The 19,492-nt window shown below is 43.2% G+C and overlaps 3 protein-coding genes across 18 annotated transcripts in view; 2 read left to right on the forward strand and 1 right to left on the reverse strand.

Annotated features, from left to right (window-relative positions):
- emid1 (EMI domain containing 1) overlaps nt 1–6,979 on the forward strand; it is a 36,849-nt gene extending 29,870 nt beyond the window's left edge. For 3 of the 8 annotated variants that reach the window (XM_057032601.1, XM_057032600.1, XM_057032596.1), the window contains 8 exons: nt 1,928–2,017; nt 2,211–2,263; nt 2,347–2,409; nt 2,495–2,539; nt 2,719–2,763; nt 2,902–2,913; nt 4,351–4,435; nt 5,849–6,979. In XM_057032601.1, the coding sequence (XP_056888581.1) occupies nt 1,928–2,017; nt 2,211–2,263; nt 2,347–2,409; nt 2,495–2,539; nt 2,719–2,763; nt 2,902–2,913; nt 4,351–4,435; nt 5,849–5,982 (527 nt within the window). In that variant the 3' untranslated portion in view covers nt 5,983–6,979. Of the gene's footprint in view, nt 1–1,927; nt 2,018–2,210; nt 2,264–2,346; nt 2,410–2,494; nt 2,540–2,718; nt 2,764–2,901; nt 2,914–4,350; nt 4,436–4,625; nt 4,745–5,848 lie in introns of those variants that run through there. The other 5 variants (XR_008950521.1, XM_057032602.1, XM_057032597.1 and 2 more) reach the window with 5 other exon arrangements.
- Nucleotides 6,980–7,106: 127 nt separating this feature from the next.
- On the reverse strand, nt 7,107–9,439 carry rhbdd3 (rhomboid domain containing 3). 3 transcript variants are annotated; one of them, XM_057032629.1, is made up of 5 exons: nt 9,417–9,439; nt 8,603–8,805; nt 8,261–8,387; nt 7,901–8,152; nt 7,107–7,409 (listed from the first exon to the last, which is right to left on the reverse strand). In XM_057032629.1, the coding sequence occupies exons 1-5, from the start codon at nt 9,422–9,424 to the stop codon at nt 7,241–7,243; spliced, it is 759 nt and encodes a 252-aa protein (XP_056888609.1). In that variant the 5' UTR covers nt 9,425–9,439; the 3' UTR covers nt 7,107–7,240. The 3 variants fall into 3 exon arrangements, with proteins under 3 accessions (XP_056888609.1, XP_056888608.1, XP_056888610.1); XM_057032628.1 differs by lacking the exon at nt 9,417–9,439 and adding an exon at nt 9,072–9,410 and having other exon boundaries at nt 8,603–8,986; XM_057032630.1 differs by lacking the exon at nt 9,417–9,439 and adding an exon at nt 9,072–9,213 and having other exon boundaries at nt 8,603–8,964.
- Nucleotides 9,440–10,003: 564 nt separating this feature from the next.
- On the forward strand, nt 10,004–18,303 carry ewsr1b (EWS RNA-binding protein 1b). Of its 7 annotated transcripts, none has more exons than XM_057032552.1 (15): nt 10,004–10,265; nt 10,711–10,747; nt 11,269–11,320; nt 11,518–11,662; nt 11,781–11,976; nt 12,097–12,347; nt 12,439–12,595; nt 15,896–15,933; nt 16,465–16,494; nt 16,584–16,699; nt 16,785–16,911; nt 17,123–17,233; nt 17,314–17,440; nt 17,517–17,873; nt 17,963–18,303. In XM_057032552.1, exons 1-15 carry the CDS (start codon nt 10,250–10,252, stop codon nt 17,997–17,999), a joined length of 1,797 nt encoding a protein of 598 aa, XP_056888532.1. In that variant the 5' UTR covers nt 10,004–10,249; the 3' UTR covers nt 18,000–18,303. The 7 variants fall into 7 exon arrangements, with proteins under 7 accessions (XP_056888532.1, XP_056888528.1, XP_056888534.1 ...); XM_057032548.1 differs by having other exon boundaries at nt 10,005–10,265; nt 12,091–12,347; XM_057032554.1 differs by having other exon boundaries at nt 10,005–10,265; nt 12,091–12,347; nt 17,123–17,215.
- Nucleotides 18,304–19,492: the final 1,189 nt, after the last annotated feature.

Below are 19,492 nucleotides of genomic sequence, written 5' to 3' on the forward strand. Positions count from 1 at the left end.
CATGGCTGCATGTAGATTAATCATGTCGTCTAAATCTGAGGAGGAAATCGGTTTCCTTTGAACTGACATGCACACACAGGCCAAGATGGCCATCAATCCGTGACCGTGTAACATCATTTTAGTCCTGTTTTTGTTCTTAAAGCACAGAAAGAATGATCTCCCAAAGCCTGCAGCAGAAAAGACAAGCCAGCCGGCCCTTTACGAAACCAGAGTGAAGAGATTTTTCTTGGTGTATTAAGAATTTTCTTTGGAGCCGCAGATGTGACGGTGAAAGGTGGTTTTGATTAGTTTTATACTGTAAATGTATTGACAAGAAACTTGGAAGATTTCAGCCTTCATGTTTCCGTTTAGCTTAATACTTTACCAATTTGTCGCTCGTACAAAAACAACGTTAAGGATATTTGCTCGTTTAAAAAAAATAAGCTTGAATTGGGTTTATGGCAAAATCTTGCAGTTTGCGCCTTTAAATCATCTGAGGTTAATGTGTTTTTAGCTGCTTTAGAACAGACGAGTCCTCCCCTGCCGCATCCCTCGCAGACTTTAGGACTAATGGAAAACAAAAGGAGAGAGAGAGAATGAGAAACAAGCAGGATGTTGCTAATTCTATACTTGCTACTTGCTTCTCTTGTCAGCCAGCCAAGTAGAATCAATGTGTAGAAAACGTGACGATAGTCTGAGACTGACACACACTTCACATGCTGAGACGAGAGTCTGTCACTCAACAGCTTCCAGATGTGGGCAGGCGCCCAACAGCTGTGTGTTTATGTGCGCAGGGGTGATTGACAGATGTTGGTCAGCATGGCTTCTCCGGGGCGACGGGTTTTATAAACGATGCAGCGGACAGGTTTGGTCACTCCCGCGTGGAGTGGAGGAAATCCCGGGTATGTTGAGGTTGGCATGACAACGTGTGCTGGGGCCACGTCGCATTTATATCAAAGTAACAGCAGGGGGCGCAAGGGAAGGGGGGCAGGGGGGGTTTCTTTGCTGAGTTTCCTTTGAAAAACACTGGCTTGTTTGGCTTTTACGTCTGCAACACTCGGCTGGAATTCCCTTCAGCAGAACGCGAGAGAGTTTCTGAACCACCAGCGAGTCAGGAGAGTATCCAGACAAATACAGAAAGGAAATTAAGAGACAAAGAATAAAGGGAAGAGTTTAGGATGTCACCTCTGGAGGATGCCATCCTTTCTAAGTGTGGCTTCACCAGTCTCACACTGGACCTGTTTCCTGTTAGTATAATGACTTCATCATATCCCTCCACATTCTCTTCTTTCCAATTTATTAAAGTTTGTTTTAATCGTTTACATCATACATTTACATCATTATGTATTATCTTCTGTTATATATTATTTTACGGCCAGATGCTTTATTTGAGGAAAGTACGCCCTCTAGAGGTTATTTCAGTCCAAAAATACATCAATAACGTAACAACCAGAACAGTCACTAAAAACAGCGTCTTTTTGTCTCGTGAACTCACCTTAACCCTCACTAACGTCACTGATCTCCCAGAACTCGCGTGCGTCTATAAGCAATTTAAAAACAACCTCAACCTCATGTTCACGTTTTTGGTCTGTGGGACAGTGCAGTGACCTGGAGGAAACCGGCACAGACAAAATTAAGAGGAGCAGCTGTGGTAACCACCAGACTGCCGCGCTGCTCTTAGTGAAAGTCATTGAACGCTGTTGAACCCTTTGAATTCCATTTAAAATTGGTGATGTACAGAAGTCACATTTTAGGCTAACAGGAATGGGCCTAAACATTTGCCACTAACATGAGGAGCAAAATAACACAGGACACAAATATGTGGCCTGGAGGAGATGAAGGGATCGGGTCACACACCCCAGGAAGAGGGAGATGACAGACGCAGGTGGACGAAGTCCGGGTAATTGAAAATTCCTATTTAACAAATGCACATATGTTCAAATTCCAGGTCGTGGAAAAGACCCATTCTTCAGCAACACTTTCCATGACTCACAGGGGGCGCCTATTCCTGGACCTCAGGGCCCCCCGGGACCCGTTGGTGAGAGTTTAACATGCCCCATGGATGTGTCTACAGTTTCTTTGTTTTGGTGTTTTTGTATTAATAATTTGAGACTTTAACATAATACTGAATATTGTTAAATATGTGATCAAAGCCAGATGATAAACAGTTAAAATCCAGCAGCAGATGAAGGTTGTGGGACCTAATATGGATTTTGATGTCTTATATTCAGGTCCTCCAGGCCCCAAAGGTCCAATGGGACCTCCTGGTCCATCGGGACAAAATGTACGCTAACCAATCTTTCTGCTCGTGAAATAGTTGCCATTGAACTGGTCTTTGGGTAACTGACTTGTCTTTCTTGAACTCAGGGTAAACCTGGAGCCCCTGGAACGCAGGGCCCAGTGGGGCCAAAGGGAGACCGTGGGGAGAGAGTAAGCGCTTTCTAAAAATCATAAGGGTTGTCTACACTTGTCCTACATCCAGGAAAGACTCTGAAACATCCCTGTGCCTTGTCAGGGTCCTTTAGGTTACCCAGGAGAGAGGGGCAGCAGAGGCGAGCCGGTAAGCCACCTCCACTCTGAGGATTATGTGTACGGAGGAAACATCAACACATGTCATAGCTGGTTAGATTCCTGTAAACTACGCTACGCAGCAGCGCCACACTGATACTCGGAGAGGACGGAGGAAAACCGCTGTGCCACTTTCGTGGGGGTGTTAAAGTCTGATTTCTTTTCCCTCAGGGGGCGGCGGGTCCAAAGGGAGAGCCGGGAGAGAAGGGCTTGCCGGTAAGAAAGTCGATGGCGGTGTTTCCCGCTGGGTCCGTACGCGGCGGGTTTTTAAATATTGCTTTGTTGATCGTGAAATGTTTTTCTCTCCGTCTGTCTAACCCATATTTTTCTTTTACCTCCTTCTCATTTTACAAGAGCAATCTCAATGTAAGATACTTTTATTTCCGCCATCGCCCGTTCACTTTGAAATGCAGTGAGTCCGTAACTTAAACCCAGTCTAGCTGTGACCCCCCCATCTCAACTTACCGTGACCTTTTTACATTCACCGTGTTTTTGACTGTGACTGGCCACACGGTGGCGCTCAGCTGCATCTCTCCCCCTTGAGTCCATAGTTTCCTCCCTGGTTGAAACGTGTCTGTATCACATTGTTTTCCGTGTTTAAGTGTGTGTAAATTTGACTTGTCTGATTTTTGTGTGTGAAGCCTTCAGGTGTTCATGTGTTTTGTGTGGGTCCTTGGGGTGCGCTCTGGACTGCTGACCCCTGTCACGACACTGTCCTCTTGACCACAAAGCTGTCTGACTCCCTCTGCCAGCTGTTGTTCCCATGGCTACCTTTCATAGTCACCTTTTCAGCATCTCGATTTGGCATATACATATAAGCTTCCATTAAAACACCACGGCAACATTTCAAACAGTCACAACTTTAAAGCAAACTTAAACTTGTTCTCATAAATTCATGGGTTTTTTTTCGGTTTTTAAACTACAAGCAAAGATTTGAAATGTATATGCCAAATCCCTCCATTTGTGTCAGTGGTGGTTCCTGTTTGGGTTTGAGATGTTATACTTTGATGTGAGTGGATACAGCTCTTTCATCCCACCATGCATGCGTCCGTCTGAGCACTGTGCCACATAATGAACTAACACACTTTTAAAAAGGAAACAAGGGCGAGTGACGTTAATGATCTGGCCGCTCCTCGGCAACATTTAACCGGTACTGATTTGTTAGCATCATGCTAATATTTACACAGGAGTTTAAAAAATCTCTACAATGATTCATATGAGTCAAATTTTGCCCTTTTTCCCTTTGACCTAAAGCGATTCTGACTAATGGATGTATTAATCACCAATGCTGCACCCTTGAGTTTAAGTTTCTGACTGCATGGCCTCTGCTTTACATCCCTTTTTTTCCCCAGTGTCTTCTGCTTGTATTGAACGTATGAATCGACGTCACTGCATCCTACTTTAACAAAAGACAGAAAGCCATTAGATCTCAGCATCGTCTTTGTGCGGGCCCCTTCCTGTGAAGCTAACATTTGTGAGAAATGACAGCAGAAGGCATGTTGAAAACCATCACAGCGTATTCCAGCTGTGTGATGTCATCGCCGTGATGCTGGCGTGCATGCTGATGTTGATCAGTCCAGCATGGCAGGGGCTGACTTCACCAAGCAGCATGGCCTGGAGAGTGAGGGCCCCCAGAGAAACACAGGGAGCGAACGTGTCTGAGCGCTGGGCAGACCTGTGGGCTGTCTTAACCCCCGCTAACGGCTGACCTGTGGCGAGAGAAAAACCAAAATGTCTTGCATCTTGGCGAACAGTTTCCTTAGCTTGTTCCCTTTACCTTGACAGCTGTATCTATCTTCACAGGGGGACGGAATACATCAGATCAGAGAAGCGCTGAAGATCTTAGCCGAGAGGGTTTTAATCCTTGAGACTATGATCGGTATTCATGGTGAGTAGGAGGCCTGAGGCAGGGTCAGCTTTAGGCAGGGGTCAAAGGTGGGAGCGCTTACACTCCCACTGTACCTCCCTGCTGGATCAGGGAGTGGGAACAGTCAGGAGCAGCCCCGGGACTCGGCCTGGTGTCTCCACCCACCTACCCACTCCCCCCCTCACACAGTCCCCTTGTCGCTCTCTGATAGGACGTTAGTTTGCAGATGTTCCACGACTTGCATGCAGACCTTGAGCTTCTTGCTCGCAGGGTGACGCTGCTGGAGGCGATCATTTGGCCAGGTAACGCTGAGACATCCTCACCCACAGCTCCGCCAGAACTCACTCCTCTTTCTTTCGGGTGAAATCTAGAAAAACTCGATCAAGTCCTACAGAGAGTTTTTTTTAAAAGCATATTTTGTTCTAGCACTGCTGCGAACCGTTAATCACTCAAGAGTAGCCGCGCTTTACTGATGTACGCTGTAGAACCTGTGATGTTTTAGCACAATTAGTGTTTTTAATTAGATGTTGATGCACGTGATTGGCTCAACCAGTGTGGTTCTGCTTTTTGAGTGGGTGAGACTAAAGGATGAGTACACATCACACCCAAATCCAAAGGTATTAACCTGTCAAACTCAGTCCTGCAGACAGAGGGTTTGGAGCGTGGAACGGAAATTGATCTACATTTGATGCTGTAACTTCAACACACCCTCATTATTTCATCACCGATGGTAGCACAAAAACATTCCCACGCGACTTTAATGTTGGGATTTGGATCTGAATGAATCGAAAGGGTCGCGCCAGGACTGTAAGGCTGCAATAATTCAGATAAAGCAACCACAAAATGATGAACTTTGCTATAAATTCATCGATGTCATATAAAAATAGTGTTTCAGTGTATCATTTACCTTTTTTTTGCTTCTTTTTAAAAAAAAGTTTCCTTTGTTTTGAGTTCCTTTTTTTTGTCATTTTTGGCACAATGAGACACAAGTAAGTCATAATTGTACCTGGCAAAGGAAGCCTAGTGAAATGTAATATCACCCTTTAATGATAATTTACTATTTACAACTGTAAATGCTGCAAAAATGAGACATTTTAAAGTAACGTGATGGACAAAAAAGATAAATGGCCTTGGTTTTATTTCACATATGTGGCTAAAATCGGAAAACATTTTAGAGTTTTATCAGTATTTCAAAACTGAGGACATTGTCGTTCCTAAACTATTAATAAAATAAATTGCAGCCTTACAAGCCTGCTGTACTGTAGAAGTGCAGAATATTCTGGATAGTTTGTGATCCATAGTGGTGTCAAACCAAGAATCCACTTCAGAAACCTCTCCCCCCAACACACACGCACACACACACACACACCACACACACACACACACACTGTTGGACAGCGCGGCTTGGTTCCAACTGCTGTCTTTCTTCAACAGAGCCTGATCTAGGGTCTGGGGATGGACCGTTTGGCACAGCCTCCCCTAGTTTCTACAGAGATAAGCGAGCAGGTGCTCGTCCATATCGACTTTCTTCTCCTCTGTCCTCCGACACCAAGGTTCGAGGGAAGTAGCCCCCCCCTACACTCTGCTTACCCAGAGGATCACAGGCTGGGTTGATTCCTCCCCTCCTGTAGGTGTCACCGGCAGTAGACTTTGATGCCTTTTCTGGGCTTTGCCATCAGAGATAAAATGGAGGGAACACTTCAGGGAAACACTGACTGACTGCAGGGGGGGCTTACTGTATTGGGAACCTGAGTACTAGTCTGACCCCCACCCCTTCTGAAACACACACAAACACACAGGCATTCATCTCTATAAGTATAGAAATTCTTATCAAAACACATCTGCAGCTCCACCTTTATTTCAGTATTGGGTTAAAGAGTGGAAGACACTAAAGAGTGAAGGTGTTAATGTATTAAAAAAGGAAAATTACAGTTTTGTGTGGTGCTCAAACAGTTCTGGATAATAAGGGTTGTTGATAGAATAATCAATTTAAAGTGATGTCAGGAACTAAACTGGGTTTCACTTTGTGTTGCTTTCAATCTTACCTACAACTTGAAAAGATTCCACTATTTAAATATATTGTGCATGTACAGTCTGCGGGACACATGTAAGCAAACCTCTTCCTACTATTCACTCTGTTACACTTCTATCATGTTTTGTTATGTAGTGCACTAAAAAGATCACAATATTTATCAGTTCAATTTCAGTTGCTTTATCTGATTTTAACATATAGAATGATACAGTGATTTAATATAGTTTTACACATAAATGTCCAATTAAATATTGCATTTTCCTTGGTAATATGTAAACTAATTAAACATTGTGGTAATTAAAAAAAATATGAGTGAATGCAACTTAAACATGTTTTGCCACTTAAATTGTCCTGATGAAAATACTTTTTTCCCTATTATATCAATCTTATTGTGAATCTATTTAAAATGATCCGTTGTAGCTTATCTTGTACGCCTTTGTGTATCCATTTTATATTTCTTTTTCTATGAAAACATGTTACTGTTGAGATAGTCCAGTTTAGATAATTGGTGTAATAAAATGGTGTTGATTTTTTATGCCGCCTGTTTTATTTTGCATCAGTTCTGATTAAATATTGTTACAACATAAATAAATGACACCCAATATACATTCTGATCCCAAAAGCAAATATGCTCCACTCATACTTAAAAAAAAGAGCAGCTCACCTTTTTAATTTATTGTGCAGGTTTTACAAGGAACCCAAAAGGGGGATATTTCTTGGAGCTCAGCAAAACCCAAGCATAATAAAAATAATATTTATTCATCTGTACATACAGTTTGGGACATCGAGCTCGTTTAGGAACTCTGTGATGAGAGAGAACTCTTCCCTTTAGACACCACCACAGCTTGCTCTCCAACGCTGTCCTCCACCAGCAGGGAAATGGCGCCATCTAGCTGTTTTGAGGCCGCCAGTGCAACTACAGCTTTCTCTGTGGAGAAGCCCATCTTCTCGAGCTGCTGCAGTCTGAGCAAAGGCAGGGTCCAAATTACAGATCTAACGTAATGTGGCACGTTCAAAATAAACATCAAACTTAAAATGATCCACCACATTTTCAATAGGATGATATAAATGTGATGCAATGGTTGTTCGTCTGTGCTTCTGCTTGTATATTGTGGTTGAGAACAAGATACAGACTTCATAATGCCTTAATTTCAAATTTTTGCTGGGTTGCTTTAGTAATTCTTGGAAAACGTTTTTTTTTTTTTTTTAAATGTAAAAAGCCTAAATTTACTCCTAAATATTAAATTGAAATACGACTACGGTACTGTAACTGAACAAAGGTGACACTGCATTCGGTAAACATTCACATGTACTTTTGATATTAACATTCATCAACAATTCTCAGTTTACTTAAGTACCGATGATGTGGCTGCTGCACAACTATTTTGCAACATATTGAGACCAGTGTGGAGAACTTTTTACAGCACTGGGTGTTTGAGTGTTGCATCACTTACCGCAGAGATGAAACCGATGATTTGGGCACTTCTACTTTTGCATCAGCGTGATCAGGAGCATCCCTTAAAGAGGCCAGAATCCCTGCCCTTAGCATCTGTTCTTCCAACAGCTGGGTCTCAGACACTTCAGCAGAGTCACTCGTTATCCAGGAGGGGGCTGTTCCCGAGGTGTGGAGATTTGCAGCCGATGGGTCCCTGATGGAAGCGGCTGCTGCCTGATCCACACGCCTCCCCTGGGAAAATGACCTTGAACTGACCAGACGAGACAAGACCTATGACAAATGATCTACTAAATCTGCAAGTGCCATACGTGTGTGGAGACTCATTGAAACTTGGCATGTAGAACAAAATAAATCTTACCTATGGGAGTTATTGTAAGTGGGCAATCTGAGCCATGAGAAGGAGGGAATGTATGCCCAGTAAGGAACTAAATAAAGAGGCATGGCCTCTTCAAGCTCCTGTAACATCCGGATGAAAGACACGTTATCTGAGGAGGGTATATTAATGGAAATTAACTGTAGGAAGAACTGTTGTTTGTATGAAAGTCCAGTTTTCGCTTCAGATTAAACACAGCAACAAATCTTTGCTTTCTATAGGCCCTGATGGTAATTATATTTTAGATTAGGCGGGTTGTAGCTATGTTTTATGTCTCAAAAACATAACTATCCACAATAGATGTATAATTAAACAGAAAAAGGATACAGTTGTATCCGATGCATATTGAGCAGAAATGCAGCAGAACAGGTGTTCCAGGAAGTAGCAGCACAGTCATAAGCAGAAGCAGCCAGGGAAGGAACCAGACTGGCAAACACCTCAGCAGCCTCCTCTGAGTAACCTGACGACACTGAGTTGTAAACAGTGTCAGCTGGATGGCTGAGTGACCACAGATCCTGGTTGCTTCACCACTACCGATAAAGAGGAGCAGGGTGTAAAGAAAAGGCAATATGGTGATCGTCAGAGCAGAGAGGGCGAGAAATGTGACAGTTCCCCAGCGATGCTCCTGACATCGTCCCACCAACAACAGGAGAATCACGCTGAAAAGCAGGGCAGGCAGCTCATCGTGACTGAAAGCATACAGGAACACATCTGAGAAATAGAAAGTGAGGGGAATAAATGCATTAAATGCAACGTTTTGATCAGAAAGAATAGATCAAAATATTCTGTAAGTTACCTGAGACACGTGGAAAGTCTCCTCCCGGACCTACGGTGAGGTTTGCCTGGATGCCACAATTATACAAAAAGAGCATGAAGGTCATCAATAAAGATGACCCCAAACAAAATCCTTGGTGTTCAGATCGACACCAAGACCGTACTGAAGATAAACTTTGAAGCATTATTTACGATTAGGTGCTCTCATGTATCCTTTTCCGCCATAAATCAGCTACATATGTAGCTGTTTATGCTCATCGTGCATCGCAAAACGGGTTTGTTGTTAAGTAGAAACAGTTCGAATTGACGAAATGAATTGTTATCTTGTTATTTCTTGTTATCTCAAAAAATATTGTCAGTTCAATACTTCCGCATTGCGTCACGATGGCGCTCTTCTTCTTGTATTCCTTCAGGGAGAGTCAGCGCCCCCTGCGGACCTTTGGAGAATAAACTCAACACATTTCAGCCTAACGTGGTCGAATTAAATGAGGGAAAGTTAACCACGCTAGGTATTCTGAAAGAAAATGCCAGTTTTCTTGGATTATAGCTTTTTTAAAAGTCACGGTTTCCCTTTTCTTTCTTTTTTTTTTACTAGCCTTTATCGTTCACGCGCGCACACACGTACGCACATGCCCCAAAATCCACGCAAAAATCAGTAACATAAAATTTCAAAGGATCGATGAAGGGTTGACATTTTTCAAAGAAAAGAGAGTTTTGCTCGAAGCAACACTTATTGTTGTCATCAGCTACAGAAATACAAAATATAAGCTGATATAAGTAAAGAAACTTGATTCTGCGTTCTTTTGCAAGGCGCACAAAACATGTTAAACACGTCATCTCCTATGTAAAGTAGGATGTACAGATGTGAAATTAGCATGTATATGTTTGCTTGGAGGGGGCAGAGGTAGAATAAAGTAGGACGGAGTATGAGTGACATAGCAGTACCTTTTAAACTTTTCTTTAAAAAAAAAAAAGATATTTCAATCAACACATCATTGGTTGAAAAAGAATAGTTTATCCGCAGTTCAAAACATTTGTTTTTTTTTTCTCCTCAATTTGTCGCTCGAAGTCGAACTGCGTATTGAAAATATTGCCAGGGGGCGATGACGTCACTCGGCGAGGTTTTGATCAGCCAATAGCGACTCTCCTTATTGGGGAGTCGGTAAGTGGACGCCATTCAGTCGTCTTGCGCGCACCAAAATGGCATCTGCTCCCGGTGAGTCCAATCTGATTTATTGCATTTTTTTCTGTCATAAAGGGCGTTTTAAACAACGCATTTACAGATTCAGCTTTAAATTTTATATACAGTGTTTTTGTTACTATCTGCATTGGTTCATTTGACGCTTATCGTCACGCGGCTAAACCTCGGCACAAGGCCTGCAGCATAAGCTAACTCCTCGAGTGGAAGTGAATGGATTTTCTTTTTTTATTCCTGTCTTCTGGGGTAGATAAATGCTTGATTCCCAAGATAAAACGGTCGATTAATATACTTATGTTCAAGTCTTTTATTGCTTTTCATCGTTTGCCAAACAGAATTCACTCAGTAGATTAATGACGACCAAACAACGGGTTTTGCTAACATGCTATAAGAATTAGCGCCGCTCGCGCTCAAATGTGGTTGGTTAACCTATTGTTAACAGACGCAACTGTCGTGTCTCCAGATTACAGCTCCTACACTCAGGCCAGCACTCAGCAAGGGTGAGTTTTCATCTCCTTTCATGCGATCCATCTAGTTGAGAATCCCGACTCTATAATTCCAAAAAAACAACTCTCGAATATCTGAGAATTAGTGCAATACGCTGCAATGACGTTGTTGGTCAAATGTGTTCAAACATGTCAATAAAGCTCAGCGAATTTTGAACATCCATTAAGGGAATATGTTTTTAAACTAAAATTGATTTCTATCGTTTATATACATTGTAGCTATTTTCTAGTACAGATGCAACAGTCAATATCACTCCGCGCTATAGGTGTTCTAACACCTGGTGATTGGCCTACAGCCTGGCCCCCTGCCAGTTGGGGAACTAGATAATTGTCTTGTTCTTGTGCTGATTTTCAGCACAACAGCACTCCCTCTCATGTGATATTACTTGATTAATCTTTTGGCCTTGTTGCTTTATAATACCCTTCATTAAACTTGGTGGAAAGAAGTGTGTTGCAGCTGTGTCGAAGCCAAGATTCAAACCGGCTTCTTTTCTTTTTTTCTTCTTTTTTTACAGATATGCTTCTTATGCTGGCCAGCCTTCCCAAAGTTATGGGCAGTCTACACAGGTGAGATTTATCATGTTATGTTATATCACATCTCATCTTACGCCACTTATCTGGGGTCGGGTCACGGGGCAGCAGCCTAAGCAAAGAAGCCTCTGTGTGTGAATTCTATGTAGTTTAATTTGTGTCAGGAATTTACATTCAGTTCTTAATAACAATACTATTTTAGAGAGCATTTGTTCTGTGTATTTTAATTTTAGCAGAATTATGGCCAACAGAATTATGGTTCATATGCCCAACCTGCCACTCCTGCTGATGGCGCTTACAGCCAGGCAACACCTACTACTGGAGGTTACCCACAGCAACAACAACAGTACAGCTCCTCTTACGGCCAACAGGCCTCAGGTCAGTTATTAGAATTTGACCCATTGATGTGCTTATGCTTGTAAAGAAATTTCCCTCACCTGAACCATCACATGCACTGATCTACAAGTGTTGCCAACTCTCATTGTTTTCCTTTTAGCTGGCTATCCTGCTGCCCAATCATCTACACAAAGCTATTCCCAGTCCACCCAGGGTTATGGAGCCAGCGGCTATGACACTGCTCCTTCTGCTGCTACTCCAGCTGCTTCGCAGTCTTATGGTAGTCAGTCTGCCTATACAGCCCAGACTGCTTACCCTGGATACGGCCAACAAGCCGCTCCCACGGCACCACAGGCGTATGTGTCTACTTATTCATCTAGCGTGTGTTTTTGCTGTTGGGAAAAAATAAGTTACACCTGGTCAGCTATCTTATATCTTGTAAACTAATGTTTTCCCTCTGTTTGCGTCAGTTACAGTGCCAACAGCCAGCCATCCACTTACAGTCAGAATAATTACTCCCAGCAAGCAGCGTATGGCCAACAACAGCCAGGATACCAGGCTCAGCAGAGCAGCTACAGCCAGCCGCAAGGATATCCACAACAAAGCCAGCAGCAACAAGCTCCACCTGCATATCCCCCCCAGGGTGCTGGTTCCTACGGCCAGCCTCCATCTAGCCAGTACAGCCAGTCAGGCGGACCCCCCAACTACAACCAGTCAAACCATTACAGTAAGCCTGGTTCTTTGCTCCTATGTGTAGCAAGTTTTTTGTTTCCTTGCATGTGTTTTTGCTAAAACATTGTCCTGCCATGATTTTGCAGATAATTACAGACAGGATGGCCAGGGGGGCAGTTCTGGGTACTCTGGTGCCGAGTCAAGGTACCCAGGGGCGGGGGACAGTAGGGGTCCCGGCAGAGACGGGTTTGATCGAGGTGGAATGATGCATCGTGTGCGTGGAGGCATGGGCCGTGGTATGGGGTAAGTGTCTTTCCTTAATACTTATTCACATACTTTGAATCAACAGATACTCTGACCACAGGGAGACGGGGCCGAGATAAACGTAACACTTAAAGTAAAAGGCTCTTATTTAAATCTTGTCATGAACGGAAGTAACTAGCTACAAATGACATTGGCTCGGGGCCGTTTAAGTGATTTTGCCACTTGGTTCCCTGCCTTCCATTCTCAGCCCCGCCTCTCATTTGACCCAAGGTAAGGATGAGGTTGGTCTGTTTCATTTTGACCTGTCCATTAACGGTTAGGAACCCAATATCAAAGTTTAGGAGAGAGGTTTCTGCAGGGAATGTGCTAGGTTGACTGTGGAAGGGGCCACTATTCATTTTATACCAAAACAACTGGGCATTCCGAGGGAAGGTACCAACTAAGTCGGTTTCTCTAAATGGTTTATCAAGCTAGTTTGTGAAATCAGAAATCAAATGACTCGGTATTTTATCACAATCGTTCTCTTGTCCTCAACTAAAGTCGGTGCGTCCAGTAGACACCAAAACGTTACATCTTGTAGCTACGTGCAGTGCATTCTTTTCCATTCCAGCTGCACTGATGCATAAAGGTCTGGTTTAACACCTGGTTCTTCTGAGACTTAACCCTTTATCTGGAGGTGCATCCGCTTTTATTTTCTGGGTGATATGCTTTTGTTGTTGGTTTAAATCTACACTCATTCACACACAAACTATGAAATTATTAATCAGCGGCTTGAAATACACCAGTTATGTCAAGATAAATTTAATAATTTCTCAGTTTTTTCCAATATTTATGAAGCTTTTCCAAAATGTTAAATTATGGTATCTGGATTTGTTTCTTCACGCCAAAGTTGGTGGGTTGTGCTGGTATGAATTTACCCAGTTTTTGTTTTCTTGCCATGTTATGGCAGCATTTTGTGTATAGACCTTAAATTAAGAGCCCTCCGTGATGTTGCTGCATGTCAACAAAATGATGACCCGAGGTTTAAGAGGATGCGAGTGAGGTGGTGCCGTGTGATTCCGTCAAACTCTTAACGGCTTTTTGGGTGGAATACATTGAGGTAGAATGGATGGCATTGATTTTGTTTTGTCAATTAAACGATGGATGAGAAAACACAATCGATGTGACCTCAAATTGATACCAATGCCAGCAGGATGCTTCCACCTTTGGATGGGCAGCAGTTGAAGCTACTTTTCCACTGCACAGTATCTGCTCATGTTGCTACAGCCCTCGTCACTGGTCCCATTTCAGCAGGGCCCGGTCACTTGTCTGCTTCTTACCGAGCAAATGGGACAAACCAAAATTTAAGGTTTCCGAAATGGAAAGTCGTCATTCACCACCTGAATACAACTGGTGGAAAGAAGGTATTTTCTTCCCTAACATTCTGGGGATGTTAAATAAGACCCAAAACTGAATGTAGTGGTTCAACCACAAGGCGTTTGTTTATAGATTGCACAGGTGAGGTTACTGAAAGGTGGATTTTATTTTTCTATTTCCTCTTTTCTGAAATGTTGGCTGGTGAGTTTTTCTACTTGTAACACTAAAAGATAAAGGTGTCTTCACATGGCTGAATATATTCTAATAAAGACAACAATGGCTTGCAGGCATGTAAAGGAACAAATAAGCCAGGTGGAGTAGAGCAACTTGCAGTGGAAAAGGTGACGCTCGTGTCCTTTCATGCATTTGAAACTTTGAATGTCGGTCGGTCACATGTGAGTCAAAAGTTTACATTTAAAACAGCAATTCAAGCAAAAATGGGTCCAATTCCACCTAAACATGTGATGGTCTTCAGGTTTTTTTGAGTGTCGGAATGCTGAAAGACAAGTTGAATAACTGCATGTTACTGCAGTTTGTCTACTCATCTTTATTCTTTCTTTTTATTGGGATCTTTTATGGCTTTCACAATGTTGAAACTTGAACTTGTGGTACCCTCATTGAAATGCCAAAAATGCTGTTGCTGCACCCAGAATAGTTGAAGATTCCTTCCTCCTAATATGGGTCCTATGCTGTCCTCTTTAACCAGAAATGGCTTCACCAAAAAAGCAGAACATTTAGTGTCTGAAACAGGTTGTCACATTAGTCTAAAACTGCATTTCTGGTGTTGCGTATATTACACAGAAAGTCCTGTCTCCACGGCCATACAGTCACCGTTCGGCCTCCTAGTGTGCGTTTCCCTTTTTGCAGTTCATACATGACATGAAGGATTCAATCTAACGGACAAATAATAGAGCCGAACAACATAAAAGTATTCAGTATTTAATTTTAGGGTCATTCTAGTTTTGCATGGGTTTCTCTGGGGGGGTTATTGTTTAATATGTACAATTGTTCTTGTGGTTTGGAATGCAAATGTTCTTTTGTCCATTTTTTAACATGCTTTGTCACGTTTATACCGCACAGGTAGCAGTGAGACCCATTTAAAATCATCTATTCTCTTAAAAGTATGTGTACTCAGCACAGAGCCGCCAGCTTAAGCAGCAGGAGAGAGCTGTGGATGGTGTTTCTAAGCATGTTGGGTTTATTAACTGACCACATCTTTGTTTTAAGTTTAAGTAAATGTGGTAATGCTGTCTTTTTTTTAATTTTTTGAGCATTCTCTCAACAGTATGTATTGTCAAGTGTTTTGGTTATTTTGCTCTGTATGAGCGATCGATCATGTTAAATTTCAGATGCATTGTTTTTATACATTAACATTTTGGCTTTAACTTCAACTGGTGTATCATAATGAGGGATGGGTCTGTATTCAGAGCTTTGACTGTTGCTATTTTAGCATTTAAGCAGCATTTCTGAGTACTTAAACTGCTTACGTGGTGGTCTTTACTTTAAAAATATCTAAAAATACACCTAAGGCACCAAACTTGCGTATTTAAACAACGTTTAAGGTGAATATTTATGATAAATGTTTGACTTTTAACTGGGGTTTTTGAAATAAACATCCCTAATTGAAATCAGGGCGTCGATGGTTAAATATCAGTGCATCTGAAATATTAATACCTGTGTATCTAATGTTGGGTTATTCTGTTTTTTGTTTTTGTTTTTTCCCTAAAAGACTGAAAATGTTAGCACCTCATGTATTTGCACCACTGAAACTGTCACTAAGTTTTGCTCCAGTAGCCAAAATATGGTTCAAAGCTAATACTCTTATCCCCTCAGACGATGTGCTTATAATTTTAGGGAGTTATAGTTTCTGTACAGATAGTTGGAATGTGTTCATTACTCCCTCAATCAAGCCACTTTGGTCGATCCAAGGAAGTGGCTGTTAAAGAGAAAATGGCCTTCATATCTCCATTTATTCTTCCATAGCAGCGCTGGAGACAGAGGTGGCTTCAGTAAGCCTGGTGGTAAGTTACGAGTATTACACTGGTTAGTCCTTTACAGCCTTAAACTTTAAGCAAATATCCTTCAATATTCATGTGTCGTACATTCTGGTTTGGAAATATTACATTTAAGTCTAAAACAATATTGGGAATGGGTTCGGTTTTTCCCCCCTCCCCGATGCCTGAGACCATTTTTTTTCTTTGGGGTACTGGTTTAATTCAATCTCTTACGGTTTGAGGTTTTGTTTGTTTTAAAAAGGTAAATGACAAAGTTTTGTACGGCTGTGTGTTTCATTAACAAATGAATACTGAGGATTTACAAACTGGTCTTAGAGGCTTTGACCTTATTTACCGGGTCTGAAATGGTCAGTTTTCTATTCAGCGTATTAATTGAAATTGTGGTGAATAATAAGGTGCCATTTTCACCTTCTCAATATGGCTCAGTGTTTGAGGGAGCGTCTGGATTATCTTTTTAGTACTCCTCGGGTGTTGCCCCGGTTACACACACTGACTTTTCTCCCTTTGTTGTCTCTCCAATACCTCTCCGGCTCACAGGACCAATGGGTGCAGACGAGCGTGATATCGGTGAGTAGAGGCCTTGGCGCTGTTGGCACCACGGTATGAAAGAGATTTGGAACAGATGCACCTGACACCTGATTTCCATGTGATCGCAGGACGCCCTGAAGAGCAGGATGACTCTGAGAACAGCACAATATACATCACAGGGCTGACTGAGAAGGCCAAGGTGGAGGAGATGGCAGAATTCTTTAAACATGTTGGTCCAATCAGGGTGAGCAAACATCACTGAGGGGTTAAAGCAACACATCCGGGGGGGGGTCGAGGTGGGATTCTGACAATGCTCCCGGTGCGCCTAGATGAACCGCAGACTCGGCCTGCCTGCTATCAACATCTACAAAGATGACGCCGGGAAGATCAAGGGATTCGCCACCCTGTCCTACGAGGAACCCATCTGTGCTAAAGCTGCCGTGGAGCATTTCGACGGTGTGTTGGATTTTAGTTGTTTCCTCAACGTGTCCAAAGTTAGATCTCTGCGTCGACTGGGCTTGTTTCTTGAGGACGTTTCCCCTTCTCTCCAGAAGGCTTCTTCAGTTGACGCACAGATCTTTCTTTGGATAATTGTGACCTGGATGAATGAGAAGCTACACTGACAATTTCCTAAATTTGCTAAGAATGAATCTGCATTTATATGCAGGCAAGGAGTTCCAAGGCCAAAGGCTTAAGGTGTCGATGGCGCGCCGTCGGCCCATGATGGGTGGAATGAGGGGAGGCATGCCCATGAGAGATGGTATGATGGGTCGTGGAGGTAACTAAGCAACAGGCAGCTTCCATACATATGGAAACTACTGGGAACCAGTAATGGCTGAACAAGGTGTGTCGTTCAAGGAATGATGGGTCGTGGAGGTGACCGTGGCGGGTTCGGCCCTCGCGGTGGACCCCGCGGTATGGGCAGAGGTGGGCCTACGGGCGGCAACATGCAGCAGAGAGCCGGGGACTGGGAGTGTCCTAATCCGTATGTTTACATTTGTAGTGCAGTGTTGTCCTGGTTGAGCGTATTTATAGCTCATGTGTAATTGTTCTGTTTCCAGGGGTTGTGGCAACCAGAACTTTAGCTGGAGACTGGAATGCAACCAGTGCAAAGCACCTAAACCGGAGGGATTAGGAGGGGGTCCTCCGTTTCCGCCTGGAGGAGACCGAGGCAGAGGGGGAATGGGAATGCGCGGCGGCAGGGGTATGGATCGAGGTGGGCCAGCTGGAGCCGGTGGCCCGGGAGGTCCTGGGGGTTTCCGAGGCGGCTGGGGCGGTGACCGCGGTGGATTTAGAGGACGTGGGGGGATGGAAAGAGGAGGCTTCCGTGGCGCTGGACGGGGAGGACCCCCTATGGACCGAATGGGCAGCAGAGGTGGAAGAGGAATGGGCCCGCCCGGTGGAAAGATGGATATGAGGTGAAACATGATTGAGGATGTTCTGGTCCAAAAGTTTGAATGGGAAATGTAGGTGAGATGAGTAACGGTGTTCTTGTTGTTCCTTGTAGGGACCATCGCCAGGACCGCAGAGATCGACCCTACTGAACTTCATGACTGTCCCTAGTGTGGAATTTAATTTTTAAGATGAAAATTTTAATTTATAATTCCATATTTCGATGGTTACCAAACTGCTATCAGATATGCTATGCGGTTTCATTTAGCTTTTTCTTTTTTTTAGTGACGTGTTTATGCTTTATCTTGTACTGTGCAGATTATTTTTGTTTTGTTTTTTTACATCCAAAGTTAGGTTTGTAATGTAAAACATTTCCACTTATTAACATCTTTATTTTCCCCCATAAATGACAATTGTATGGTTACAAATTTGGGAAATAAAATTTTACTGATTTGATATTGATCTTTGTGCTTTACTGCAATCATTATGCAAAATCTGGGAATTCTTGTGTAGAAATCCAGATGTTTTCACTTCATGCAGCTGTAGGTTGGTTGCGGCTGCTGTCGGCTGCCACTAGAGGGTGCTGTTAGAGCCGCCTGCGGGCTGCCCCCTGCTCTGAAAGCCGTATAGATGCATTCAAATCATACGTTCTCATTCTTTACCGTAAGTAATCTATAAAGTCCTCACCCGAGACCAAACCCACTGACGAGGCCTGAGACATTTACCAAAGAATCTTGATGTCTCAACCTTTTTAAATGGACACTTTCCTTCAGGAAAATCCATTTTATTACACAGATGTTAATCCTGGTACCTTTATCCAACATCTGGGAAACACATGGCTCTTGAAACCCGCCTAAATCCATTATTCTTCCGTAACACCTCTTCAGTTACCCCCTCATATTTCAATCTGCCTGCTTTTGTTAAAATAAGCACTTTTCCTGGGTGAATGTCTTGGTCTACACACAGCTGTGGGACTTGAGCACATTCTGGGGAGCTCTTTGCTGTGGTCCAACCTCGCAATCCTGTTTTTGATGTCTGATCTAGTGAAAGGGCGACCAACAGCTGGCAGTTGTTGGTATACATTAAAGGAGTGTGGAAGCCTTTACTGACTGAAAAGCTGATTCATCCAGCCCAGAAAATGATCTCATCAACGCTCCTTCCCTCCCTCTCCTCTCTCTCTCTCTTTCTCACCCACTTTTTTAAAGGAAAACAAGCCCACCTCCCCCTTCTTGGCAGCCTTGCTCTGCTTACATTCAAACATCAGATGACCACATGAGCCTCTCCAATAGGACAGCGTGGGGCTTTTTTCAGGCTGTTTCAGGCTGCTTCTGCAGTCCTGCACGCAGAATATCAGGACAATAATTGATCCCAAGTCTGACCCCTGATGTGTCCCCTGCATTGCACAAGTAAAGATAAGGTTGTCTCATCTTAAAAGAATCCTGTCTCCACTTTAATGGCTGCTATCAGGGCCATTGTTGCGCTGACCTGTTGTTACCAAGCTTGACTGGCAGCTTTCTGTCTGGTCTTTATGGTTTCCAGTGTGTTACTGGGGCCGTGACAGGCGCATCATCGCGCACACCAAGACTCATTGCAACACCAGCAACGTGCCTCGACAAGGCCATCAACGCTGAAGCCACGGCGATGA

This window comes from Takifugu flavidus, chromosome 5, assembly GCF_003711565.1.
Source record: "Takifugu flavidus isolate HTHZ2018 chromosome 5, ASM371156v2, whole genome shotgun sequence".
Lineage (NCBI taxonomy): Eukaryota > Metazoa > Chordata > Actinopteri > Tetraodontiformes > Tetraodontidae > Takifugu > Takifugu flavidus.

What these genes read in the sequence shown, in the direction of transcription:
- rhbdd3 (XM_057032628.1), bottom strand. Translation starts at nt 9,234, where the DNA reads ATGCTTCAAAGTTTATCTTCAGTACGGTCTTGGTGTCGATCTGAACAC. An exon ending in AATATGCATCGGATACAACT is followed by an intron (nt 8,388 to 8,602) that starts GTATCCTTTTTC and finishes TACCCTCCTCAG; the next exon opens with ATAACGTGTCTTTCATCCGG. An exon ending in ACTTACAATAACTCCCATAG is followed by an intron (nt 8,153 to 8,260) that starts GTAAGATTTATT and finishes TCGTCTGGTCAG; the next exon opens with TTCAAGGTCATTTTCCCAGG.
- ewsr1b (XM_057032548.1), top strand. An exon ending in TGCAGACGAGCGTGATATCG is followed by an intron (nt 16,495 to 16,583) that starts GTGAGTAGAGGC and finishes ATGTGATCGCAG; the next exon opens with GACGCCCTGAAGAGCAGGAT. An exon ending in TGGTATGATGGGTCGTGGAG is followed by an intron (nt 17,234 to 17,313) that starts GTAACTAAGCAA and finishes GTGTCGTTCAAG; the next exon opens with GAATGATGGGTCGTGGAGGT.